Source organism: Schistocerca piceifrons, chromosome 5, assembly GCF_021461385.2.
Source record: "Schistocerca piceifrons isolate TAMUIC-IGC-003096 chromosome 5, iqSchPice1.1, whole genome shotgun sequence".
NCBI lineage: Eukaryota > Metazoa > Arthropoda > Insecta > Orthoptera > Acrididae > Schistocerca > Schistocerca piceifrons.
In genome coordinates, this window is record NC_060142.1 from 365,157,100 (window position 1) to 365,170,739 (window position 13,640).

General features: G+C 40.4%; 1 protein-coding gene across 1 annotated transcript in view; it reads right to left on the reverse strand.

Annotated features, from left to right (window-relative positions):
- LOC124798994 (neural-cadherin-like) overlaps positions 1–13,090 on the reverse strand; it is a 331,157-nt gene extending 318,067 nt beyond the window's left edge. Inside the window, exons 1-2 of the mRNA XM_047262530.1 lie at positions 12,736–13,090; positions 12,412–12,645 (exon numbers count right to left, since the gene is read on the reverse strand). Of these exons, the coding sequence (XP_047118486.1) occupies positions 12,412–12,645; positions 12,736–13,090 (589 nt within the window). The remainder of the gene's footprint in view (positions 1–12,411; positions 12,646–12,735) is intronic.
- Positions 13,091–13,640: the final 550 nt, after the last annotated feature.

A 13,640-nucleotide genomic window follows, 5' to 3' on the forward strand; every position in this document is an offset into this window, starting at 1 on the left:
ATAGAGATAGCTTGAACGCTGAGGGAGAACAAAGGCTACTTTAGAAAGTGTGTAGTACAACATGCTTATTAATTTGAAGAATATAACGGGAAGTATAGAACAATAATTACTCTTTGAAGAAGCAATTTACTCTTCGACTTGTGAAATTTATTACACGTGAAACTACTTTTATTGTTTGATATGTTTTACACAATACGATTCAACATGAAGCCAATGTTTAAGAAATCCTAAGGAGAGCTTCAATAACAATGCACAATAATAATGTTACACTGCAATATTATTGACCGTCTAGGAGACGCTTAGTAGCGAAGAACTGTAGCTACACTTATTTTATTATTTATAAAGACTTCTTTCTGTTGGGCACTTGCGAACGTGCAGTTTAGATAACTCTCATTACGATCACACTGCAACAAAAGATGGAAACATATCTCCATACGCATTCTACGATACTGTTAGCATGAAGGGCCAAACGCTGCGAAGAATTTTCCTTCAGCAGGAAAGAGAACAGAAAACAGCAGTGTAGATTTGATATCTTATCAAAATATTGATCGTTGTCAAAAGCACATTGGAAAAAATGAACAGATTCTAAAATTAGCTGATAGCGAATCATGCAAACATCAACACAGAAAATAAAGTAGGCCTAAGCGCATAGCTTTTACTGAACTGTCAAGTTCGGTTTCTTGTCGGTTTACTCTATGATTTAATTGTACGGAATTCTATGCACATTTTGTAAATCAAAGATGGACTGTAAACAGACGATTTATATCTAACCAATTGCTTCAGAAGAAAGATCGTTTGTACATCAAAATAGGAATCTTCATGTAGGCTAATAAATCGTCGTTCTAAATCTAAGGTAACACAGCGGACACCTTCGGCTAGGAACTTCATATCTGTTGACGTGATAGTGGAAAAAAAGGATTCGATATAGGTAAAAACGAGGATTCACTATTAGACTGAGAGTTTAACAGAGATTTGGAAGTTCTGCAATGAAATAAGGAAGAAGGGATGAATCCCTCGAAATCTCTAAGATCGTTTGGTTAAGAGGCAACAAAGCAACTATTGAAGTTAGTGTGCTGAATCTATGAGTCTATAGAGATACTACCAGACTTTCGGAAAAATATCAGCTGCACAATCGCGAAGATAGCAAGGGTAGATAACTGCGAGAACTGTCGCACGGCAGCCCTTGATGCCCACTCTCAAATCCTGACCGCTCTACCTCCTGCACACTGTCGCCACGAGGCATATGTAACAACCTTCTCCCCCCTTCCCTGCCCATATACATTAACATTGGTGACCAGAAATGGGATCTTATACATTAACATTGGTGTCAATTGGAATAGTTTGTAATGAAAAATAGGGGTCGCTATTTCACATTCGGTGAATGTTAGATCTCACATCGTAACGTATGAATTTTTCTTTAAACTAGAGATCTGTATCTACCATCAGTCCTGGAAAATTATATGAATGTGTGGTGTCTGTTCATTTGGACATGTTCGAAAGAAGAGGCACAATGCAGAATCAAATGGTTCAAATGGCTCTGAGCACTATGCGACTTAACTTCTGAGGTCATCAGTCGCCTATAACTTAGAACTAATTAAACCTAACTAACCTAAGGACGTCACGCACATCCATGCCCAAGGCAGGATTCGAACCTATGACCGTAGCGGTCGCTCGGTTCCAGACTGTAGCGCCTAGAACCGCACGAGCACTCCGGCCGGCACCATGCAGAATCCGCAGCTGTTGTGCGTTATATGTAAATTGAAAGTGAAGAGGGAGGAAAAGAAAGGAAAATGAGGGTATCAGCTGCATCGGGACATCATGCGGAATCAGCAGCGACGAGTGAACATGTGTACCGGACCGGGATTCGAGCCCCGGTTCTCCTGCCTGCTGAACAGGTGCGTTAACCACTGCACCATCTGGGACACAGTGTTGTCGGATCTGCGTGGACTATCACGGCGCGCCTCATCGCCGATCCACATCCCCATCGTACACCACAGACGTTACGAGACAGTCCACACAGTTGTGACAACGCTGTATGCCGGATGGCGCAATGGTCAACGCGCCTGCCTAATAAGCCGTCCAGTGCACACGTTCACTTGTCTCCGCTGATTCCGCGTACAATTCCTATGCAGCTGACAGCAGTAATCCCCTTCCTTTCTTCTCCTCTCCACCTTCAATTTACATACAATCTCGCAAAATTAGATTACATATAATGGAATCGCTTCCGATCATTTGCACAAAACAAAGGTTGTGTGGAAGTGAAATATACTCATAAATGGTTCAAGATACGGAAACGAATTTTTGACAAACGACAACATGCACAGGAGACAGTATTTTGTCACATAATTAGCACGAGAAACTACATGATCTACGGCGATATACTAGTGGTTACAGATTTTTTCAATAAAATAACGTACCGTAATTCTTTGAAGGGCCATCGATAGCTGGTGAATAAGAATTAGTATGGGTGTGTAACAACATAAATGAAGGAATCACAGTTTAATTTTATATCGAGCATGAGCTTTTCATAAGCTGTTGGCCTTACTTGTCCTCGATTGTTTGATCACTGTAGAATGTTACAGGATTCTGTCGCAATTGCAGCTGAGTTAGCATGTTAGAGATGCGAATTGTATAAATGCCACTGTTTGCGGGAAAATAAGCTAATTTTAACATGGTAACAACAGAAAGAAAATGGTGTACGAGACAGACGAAAATAAACTCCTCTCTCACTCCACTCTCTGTGGAAATTTCAGCCTAATTCCGTGCCCATTGTGTTATTAATAACGAACGGCTGACTTGTCGAATTATTTGTCATACTGACATAACCTGAGAATACGATCATTTGGAGACGTGCTAGCTGTAGCTTACAAGTTCTGCGAGATACACGTTTGTGTGAAGACTTAAAGCTGTAGAACTACACCTCGCCTACCACTCGCACGTTCGCAAGGAAGCCCCCACCGCTACCGTCATCCCGTCCCCTAATGCACAGTTTGCGCAGCTACAGGCAAGTGGTATTGCCTGCACTGTACGCCGTCGGGATTTTAAACGTAAACCCTGCTGTGGTGCAGAACGTCTCTCTTCTCGCGTATGCCGCTAGAGTTACGTTAGATTGTTCTTGTTGTGGTCTTCAGTCTAGAGACTGGTTTGATGCAGCCCTCCATGCTATTCTATCCTGTGCAAGCTTCTTCATTCCCAGTACCTACTGCAACATACATCTTTCTGAATCTGTTTAGTGTATTCTTCTCTTGGTCTCCCTCTACGATTTTTACCCTCCACGCTGCCCTCCAATACTAAATTGGTGATCCCTTGATGCCTCAGAATATGCCCTACCAACTGATCCCTTCTTCTAGTCAAGTTCTGCCACAGAATTCTCTTCTCTCCAATTCTGTTCAGTACCTTCTCATTAGTTATGCGATCTATCCATCTAATCTTCAGCATTCTTCTGTAGCAGTACATTTCGAAAGCTTCTATTCTCTTCTTGTCTAAACTATTTATCGTCCACGTTTCACTTCCATACATGGCTACACTCCATACAAATACTTTCAGAAATGACTTCCTGACACTTAAATCTATACTCGATGTTAACAAATTTCTTTTCTTCAGAAACGCTTTCCTTGCCATTGCCAGTCTACATTTTATATCCTCTCGACTTCGACCATCATCAGTTATTTTGCTCCCCAAATAGCAAAACTCATTTACTACTTTAAGCGTCTCATTTCCTAATCTAATTCTCTCAGCATCACCTGATTTAATTCAACTCCATTTCATTATCCTTGTTTTGCCTTTGTTGATGTTAATCTTATATCCTCCTCTCAAGACACTGTTCATTCTGTTCAGCTGCTCTTCCAGGTCCTTTGCTGTCTCTGGCAGAATTACAATGTCATCAGCGAACCTCAAAGTTTTTATTTTTTTCTCCATGGATTTTAATTCCAACTGTGAATTTTGCTTACTAAACGAATCCGTAATGAAACGTGTTATTCTTCTTCGTATCGTCCCTGTTTCCTCATTCGATCTTGCCTGGTAAGGGTTTCAGATCGAGCGCAATACTCAGGTACCGGTCCAACGATGGTTTTATGAGCTATCTCCTTCACGAGAATCTTCTACTGAATATCGATCAATCTGGACACTGCCTTCTAACGATTAGTTTTACGTGATCATTCCATTTTAAATAGCTCTGCAGGCGTGGTCACTGAGATGTAATGGCTTTGTTTCTAGTGACTGTTCGGCAGCTGTACAACCGAACAGTGATGGACCATATCAGCTATTTATGTGCGTTACACTACATTTGATTATTTTGAGAGTCAGTTAAAAACTCCTGCACCCAGTTTTGAACCTCTGGAGATATTTCTGCATTTCACTTTTTTTCCCATTAGGCAATATTGCGGAACTGAGGCGAAAACCCTCCCGATGTCAAGGAAGTCAGCATCAAGTTGGGTGCCGGCCTGTACTGCATCCTGGGTCTCATCAGGTTCGAGTTATTTGCACCACGACAAATTGAGATCATTTCTACTGCTCGTTCTAACATAATTATACAAAGGTTGCGCAGTCTGAAGAAGAAAAGAAGCAGGAAGTAAATTTTCACTAGCAAAAGAGAGTGAATAATAAAAGGAGAAATGTATAGAGCGTTTACATTCACTCTATCAGAAGTTGCTATAGACGATCCCGTAACACACTAACATCTTTCAAATTTTTCGTAACTTTAGTCTGAAGATCTTATTACTGACGTTGAACTCTAAATTAAAAAGGAAGATAATATGACGGAAAAATGAAAAATGCTTTCCTGCAAAAGAAAATCTAGAAATCATTATTGGTTTTATTGCAACATGATAGTCTGCTAACTTACTGGACGATAAGTACAGAGGAGCCACGCACACAATCTCAGAATTCCAGACAGATGTTCCAGTCACAACACATGAGACAAGAAAGAGTTTATAAAAGTAAGAAACATTCAGTTTCTCTTTAGTAATACCTTCCTATAACTAGAAACACTTATTAATCCAAATAATTTTGTTCTGGAATTCATTTTTTGCCACTGCTTAGAATTGCATGTACGAGTTTCTTCATATTCATCAGTGGCAATGCTTCTTTGTGAACTGCAGAGTAACCTGGTAATACAGCCAAATAGAACTTGTTCAGCATTTGCATTACTTAGACCTGAGATACACCAAAAATTACTTGTGAAATTGTGGATGACCTTGAGACCAGGAATTCGTATTCTTTTCTGCCCACTTGGAAGCCCTCAGCCTAGTAGCGAACCTAGCTGGATAAACAAGTTCAAACGGACAAAATATTAGTCACCCCCATAAACAGCACAGTAGCAGTTATAAGGTGCTGTATTTGGATCGGAACTGGTCCCTGGCTTGGTGTAGACCACAGCAATGATGTGATGTGTATGTGTCTGTCGGTTGTTATGGCATCGGCGCAGCAAGATGGTGCCATGACCACCCCATGGAAGAAGTTGCTCGACTTGTCGGTATATCTGTGCAGACTGCTCAAAGTGTCTACAACGATTGCTTCTTTTGTCAAAACAAAGTGGAATTACCCACGGTCACATCGCTGTCAGGCCGGGTCACCAATTCCCAGCACTGCAGGTAACGGTCCCCAAGTTTCTGCCCCGCCAACGCACAGGTGGCGACTGCAGGTGTTTAAAAAAACCCACCGGAAATATGAGTGGCCCGTCGCTAAAATCGACTCGTGTGTGGCCAGCTGATGGGATGTTTCACAGGGAGTTTGTGTAGGGTCTACTTATTCAAATGACCGCGAATAAGTACCAGTATAGCAGGTATAAAAGAAAGCCAACAAGTTGCAATATATGGTGGTTTTCAAATAACGTTACAATGGTTTCGACAGATTTAAACCCCTCTTCCTTAAAAAGGACAAAATTACATACAATGCGATAAAATAACTTATAATGAAAACGCCACGGACCTGTATTACGTGTCTAACAGAAGCTACGCTCTACAGCAAGCGTAGGAATATCACAAACACCATGGTATATATATCAACATAGGGCAAGTAGTACTTACAAACTTCACATTAGCAGTCTCCACATGACATGTATCGGTAACAATCTGTATGTCCATATATAAAAGTTAAGACCCCTAGTATCAGGACTTGTCACAACAGTAAAATCAGTCACTTAAAACAACAGAGCATATTACTAGCTACATGCCGACTGAGGGACAGTGGAGAGCGTGGGCGCCAGGAACACAACTCCTGAGGCACATGCTCCAATAAACATGTACGCTAGGCGGTCTAAACAGCCAATAAGAGTAAACACACTTAAGTTACTAACATAAATACAGGATACGAATCAACGATTACAGAATAAGAGGTAGAAAGAGACAAATACATAAAATATACTGGCACAAGTTAAGACACTTACATGACTATCAGTACATCATTATCGTAGAGAAATAGTTTGTGTGTGTGCATAAGTACGTTATTACAAACGTAATGAGAGCAATGAAATTAATAGCACCTCCAGTATATCATCGTATGAGAAGTAAAACTGCCAGTGCATAAGCATGCTACTAAACATGTTGACAATAAAGAGCAAATATTTATAGGTCTGTGAATAGTGGCAGACGTAACAAAAGGGGGTGGCATGAATATCCTAGTACAATATAAACTGACAAACGAAGCTGTATGTAAAAAAATTGTATAATAGAATTTTGAGGAAATGAACCACTTGAAAACACTACTGGCAGTCGTATGAAGGTTTCTTTGCGAATAGTACGGGTTTGAAATCATCGAAAAATTGCCTGCAGGTAAGCTGCAGCTGGTCATTTAGTAGATTCCAGTCTTTGGACTCAAAATGTTTATAGATCTCTAGTTCTTCCCGAATGTCCATCAAGCGCTCTTTACTTTCTCTCTGAAGAATAACTGTGTCTTCCAAATTTTTCGGAGTGTGGTTGGCAGTCAGCAGATGTTCAGCAAACATAGCGTTATATATGTTACCTCCTTTCTTTCCTAACAGATGCTGTTTGTATCTTGTCCTTACAGGTCTGCCTCTCTGACCAATGTAATAGCAGAGGGAGTTATTGCAGGTTAATTTATAGACACGTGAATTGGAAAACGAGTCACCACTACTTCCCACAGTCTGCAAATGTCTTCTCTGCAAACTATTGTCTGTAGAGAAAGAGACATTACAATTGTATTTGTTCACTAGAAGATGTTTAATCCTGTAAGAAATGTAACTCATCCACGAAAGAAGTGGCTTATAAGGAGCTTGTTCGCCCGATTCTAGAGTATTGTTCCTCTGTCAGGTAGGACTGATAGAGGAGATAGAGAAGATCCAGCGAAGAGCGGCGCCTTTCGTCGCAGGATTGTTTAACTGGCGAGAGAACGTTACGGAGATGCAAACTCCACTGGCAGACGTTACAAGAGAGAAGTTGTGCATCACGAAGAGATTTACTATTGAAATTTCGGGACAGCACTTTTCAGGAGGAGTCAGACAACATATTACTTCCCCCCACATACATCTCCCGTAGCCGGCCGGAGTGGCCGAGCGGTTAAAGGCGCTACAGTCTGGAACCGCACGACCGCTACGGTCGCAGGTTCGAATCCTGCCTCGGGTATGGATGTGTGTGATGTCCTTAGGTTAGTTAGGTTTAAGTAGTTCTAAGTTCTAGGGGACTTATGACCACAGCAGTTGAGTCCCATAGTGCTCGGAGCCATTTGAACCATTTTGAGCCATCTCCCGTATTGACAACGAGGAGAAAATTCGAGAAATTAAAGCCAATACAGAGGCTTACCGACAATCATTCTTCCCATACACTATTAGCGAGTGGAACAGGGTTGGAGGGATCAGATAGTGGTACCGAAAGTACCCTCCGCCACACGCCATTAGGTGGCTTAAGGAGTATGATGTAGATGTAGATAGATGAAGAAACATTTCCTAAAAAACATATGAAATTTTTATGGTACGAGGAGAGCCATTGCATAACGTCGAACATTTTTGGTAGGGTTTCTTTTTGAAGATGTGATCTACCGTGCTCTGATCATACCCATTATTGAATACGACTGATTTCATGACATTTAAATCATTTATCTGACTGGTAGGCGATAAAGGGGTAGTTACAAGAAGGTATAAAAAACTGCAACTTAACTCCGCCCTAACAGGCCGTGAAGGCTCAATGGTACCGACCGGCCGCGGTGTCATCTTCAGTTCACAGGTGTCACTGGATGTGGATGCGGAGGGGCATTTGGTCAGCACACCGCTCTCTCGGCCGTATGTCAGTTTAAGAGATCGGAGTTCCTACTTCTCAGTCAAGTAGCTCCTCAGTTTGCCTCACAAGAGTTGATTGCACGCCGCTTGCCAACAGTGCTCGGCAGAACGAATGGTCACCCATCCAAATGCTAGCCCAACCAAACAGCACTTAACTCGGTGATCTGATGGGAACCGGTGTTACCACTGCGGCAAGGCCGTTGGCACAAGAGGGTATATGGCGGAATGAATAAATGGTAGTTTATGAGCTTTGGATGTGTCGAGTCAGCAAGGATCACATTGTCTGAATAAGTTTGCTTACGAAAGATATTGAAGGGCTTGTTTTCTACATAAATCGTCAAATGAAGAAAATGTAGTTCTCTTTTTTCGTTTTGAAATTCCTCGGTGAAGGAAATCTTGTGGAAGTTATTAAGGGGAGTTAGAACGGAATTTTTTTTCACATTTTCGGATTCTTATCTCATTATAGAATTTGCAATTTTCCGAATAAAATGATATATATATACGTATCACTTACAAACTCATATGGCAAGTATTTTTTTTTATTTTGTTAAATGTGATCTACACCGGTTGAAAATTAAAATTTTTACATGCATTACTTAAAATCTAATAAAATAGGTAATTTTTTATATAGTAGGCTGTGGATTGTATTATATAAAGGTCATGTCCAGAAGAGGATGGGCACCAGGTTGAGGAAGTTCAGACAAAGTCTGAGAAACAAGAAACTTTCTGGTGGTAAAACCATAAGAGGCAGGCTGACAGACAAAATGATAGATGAGCTACAGCAGTATTATGGGATGGCCCATAGTAATAATACTGAGGATTTGTTGAAACTGAAGCAGGCAGTATGGGCTACCTTCTTCCACCTACTGTCAACTGATGAAAAACCGTACTCAACCTTTGCCCTTCTGGACTTGATTCATGGCGCAATTACCGTAATGTCCAATACTCAAACAGTTCATACAGCCATAAACATTCCATCCCAGCAACAGTCATGGATATCATAAAACCTATTTACAGAGACCTGGAAAATCCTAAATTACTGAAGAAATGTCTGCATGGTCAGACTCAAAATCCCAATGAGTCGTTCAATAATCTTATATGGGCTCGCTTACCAACATTTTTTTTGTTGGAATGAAGACACTAAAGTGGGGGGTCAGTGATGCTGTTATTGCTTTTAATGATGGCAACATTGGTAGGGCGAAAGTGCTACAGCATATAGGAATTAATCCTGGAACGAAATGCATCAGAGAACTTGAACGGATGGACAAGGTTCGCATTGATAAAGCAGAGTATGCAGCACAGTTGGCCACTAGGGAGTCAAGAAAGAAGAAAAGAAGAAAAAAAGTTGGAAAAAGATCAAGAGGATGATATACAGTATGGCGCAGGGTGCTTCTGAGTGACACAAAACAAAACAAAAAAAAATTAAGCTATATTAAGTAAGCTACAGCCTTTTGAATCTTTAGAAGCAGTTCCTGAAAATTTACATTTTCTGTAGCATTTTTCTCTAAATCTCAGAAACCACTTGGAGTAGAGTATTCAAATTTTCAGGGAGTAACAACATCCATATCCTAAGTCTACTGGACGAAAAGAAGAACATAATGTTATGTGTAATTAAAATTATTTAGGATAATGTACAAAAAAGCGCACAAAATTTTAACCGTGTAATTAAAAAATTGTATTTCCGACAGTAGTGGCTGAAATTCAATTATTCAGTAGACTCAGAACATACAGGTGGATGGGTGGATATGGTGTTATGGGCGCTCAACAGTGTAGTCTTTAGCGCCCCAGAACATAGAGTTGAATGTCCTGTAAGAGTTTCATGTCAATACCTACAGTGGTTCCTGAAATACAGGGAAGCCAAGTCACTAAATTTAACATTGTCAGGATAGGGCATTCCAACCCCCCTTAAATGCATCGGAGAGTATTTCCAATTCGTCATGATTACCGACAAAAGCAATGAAAATATCGTCAACATATCTCGCGTAAAAACGAATTTTTCTATGTAACTCCGAATGGAATTGATGAATGTTCTTTCAAGTGGGTTGACGAAGACGTCAGCCAAAATACCAGCAAGTGGATTCCCCACAGCCGGACCGTAAGGTTGAATATACATTCTACCGTCGAACGTGAATAAATTATATTTGAGGGCAAATTCCAATAGCCTGATAAGCTCAGCAGTCTGTATTGTACTCATTTTTTATCTTGTAGAAGGTTCCTCTCAACGACAGCTATGACTGTATTTACGGGAACATTAGTATACAGATTGATAATAACAAAAGAGTCCAACCTCGTATCAGCTGTGCACCGTATCATTTGGGTTTTGCCGATTAAATCTTTAACATTTTTAACAGAGACGTTTTGTACAAAAACAAACGAATCTTTAATTTTAAAAATTAAGTATTTGTTTGTTTGTTTGTCTGATCAAAACCAATTTCTCGCTGGTTTCAATCTCATACTGTTCGCAAAAAAATGTTCATACAACTGCCGGTAGCCTTTGTAAGTCATCCATTTCCTCAAAATTATATTCTACAATTTTTATGCAAACAGTTTCGTTTGTCAGTTTATATTGTACTAGGATATTGATGCCACCCACTTTTGTTACGTTTGCCACTACTCAGAGACCTACGAATTTTTGCTCATTGTTGTAATTATGTTTAATAGCGTGCTTATGCATTGGCAATTTTACTTCTCATACGATGATCTACTGGAGGTGATATTAATTTCATTGCTGTCATTTTGCTTGTAATAACGTAGTAATGCACAGACACCACTATTTCCTTACGATAATAATGTACTGATAGTAACATAAGTGTCTTAACTATGTAGGAATATATCATGTATTTGTCTTTTTCGACATCCTATTCTATGATCGCTGCTTCTCATGGTGTATTTCTGTTAGTAACTTCAATGTGCTTATGCTTAATGGCTGTTTAGAGCGCCAAGCGCACATGTTTACTGGCACCTGCGCCTCAGGTATTGTTTCCCTGGTATCCATGCTCTTCACTCTTCTTCAGTCGGCATGCAGCTACTAACGTGGTCTGTTATTTTAAGTGAATGATTTTAGTGATGTGACAAGCCCTTGATTCGAGGGCCTTAATTTTTACACATGGACGCACAGATAGTTGCCGATACATGTCATGTGCAGACCGCTTTCACTGAATGAATGTGTGTGTGAAATCTTATGGGACTTAACTGCTAAGGTCATGAGCCCCTAAGCTTACACACTGCTTAACCTAAATTATCCTAAGGACAAACACAAACACCCATGCCCGAGGGAGGACTCGACCCTCCGCCGGGACCAGCCGCACAGTCCATGACTGCAGCGCCTGAGACCGTTCGGCTAATCCCGCGCGGCCACTGAATGAATCGCTAATGTGATGTTTGTAAGTATTACTTGTCCTATGTTGACATATACCACGTTGTTTGTGATATTCTTACACTTGTTGTAGAGAGCAGCTTCTGTTAAACACGTAATATAGGTCCATAGCGTTTATATTTAAGTTATGTTATCGCATTGTATGGAGGTTTGTCCTTCTGAAGAAGACAGGTTTAAATCCGTCGAAACCATGGTAAAGCTTGTTTGAAAACCACCATATGTTGCAGCTGATTGGCTGTCTTTTACACCTGCTCTTCTGTAACCGTTCCTGTAATGTAGCCATGTTCAAAATATTGAATACCAGGATGTTTATTTCTACTACCGGAAAATGTGGTGAAATGTTTATAATTTCACCACCGTGGGACATTTTCACACAATGTGGAAGGTTCAGAAATCAAGTGTACACGTACTGCATGCTACAAGCAAAATCACGAAAATCCATCAGAAAAGTGAAGTACCTGAACGTTAATGGATATTACACGTTTACAGTAGTACGATTTCGAAACTAAATAATTTTGTTTATATGGTCTGGCCCTAATATATCAATTGCTTCCCTATTACTAATACTAAGATGGTAGCGTTCGATTACGGTCTGTACATCATCGACATGAGTGTTTGTTATGATCTTCAGTGAGTAGCCCAACGAACACTATTACAACAGCGTTTTCGGACATGGCGTGTATAGTGGCAAGCTTTATCATAAGGACCAGAGAAAGAAAGAAAGAAAGAAGAAGCAAAAGATATTACATTTGCACTAGAATTAGGAACAGAACGTCAAAGAGTAGTAAAGAAAGTTTGGATTTACCTTTCAATCCTCCACCGTCAATGGCGACAACCTGAATAGCGTAATCCGTCGTTTTCTCGCGATCAAGACAACATACTGCTGTCTTAATGATGCCGGTGTCTGGTTCTATTTCAAATATTGGCACTCCGGCTTCTTCTTCAATAACATTCTTCTCGATAGTATAAGTAAGTTTAGCGTTTGTTCCTTCGTCTGGGTCGTCGTAGTCGACTGCTGTCATTGACATGACAAACATTCCTGAAATACCGTTTCCATCAGTACAAGCATTAAAACAAAATGAAACTGTGAAACACAGGCATGCTACAGATACTGCAGTAAATCCTGTACCTGCGGTTCCGTTTTCTGTCACATTGCCAAAGTAAGTTGTCTTGGGAAAGCTGGGAGCATTGTCGTTGATGTCCTTGACGTTTACCTGGATATCGGCATAACCTACTAGGCCCTGCCCACCTTCATCTTGAGCGAATACAGTAAACTTCCACTGAGGTCGGCCATCTGGTTTATCTCGATCTAAAGGCTGGAAGGAAAATATAAACTTTTCACAGCTTAATCGCACTCCAGATAACAGTAATAGCAATTGGAAGGTACATTCATCTGCACTGTTTACATAATAATGCGACAGACTAAGCAATATAAGAACCTGAAAGAAAAGAAGCGTTTCTGGCTGCAAGTATATCTGCCACATATTTCGCCACGAATGTTATAAGCTCTTTCGAAATGAATATTATGCCATAGGCTCTCGACTCGCTTCTTTCGGGCCACAACAAAAATAATTAAAAGAAAAAAGAAAAGTGTTACGGAATTTATGTAACTGGGGTCAGTGATAGTTTAGCAACTGTGAATAGCGACTGCTAAATTTTCCGTCCAAAATGGCTCTGAGCACTATGGGACTTAACATTTTCCTTCCAAATTTGGGTCATTCGCATTCTTAGTAGTTACAAACTAAATTCGCAGTCTACTGGGCTATTAGGATTCATACATCTGCATAGAGATTTGCGACAAATATTTACTTGATATTGACTGGCAACAGAAAACACAATCAATCTGTAGTGGTGTGCTAAACTGAAGGACAAAAGTATCTTTCGCAGGACGTGTCAGTGCTAAGTAACACAGCTCGATAAAACACGGACCATACTTGGAAAGGTCTGCTACAGTATAGTACAGTACAATACAGTACAGAAGGTAAGTGAAAGACATAATGTTGCATGTGCGCAATGACCACCAACTCTTTGGAC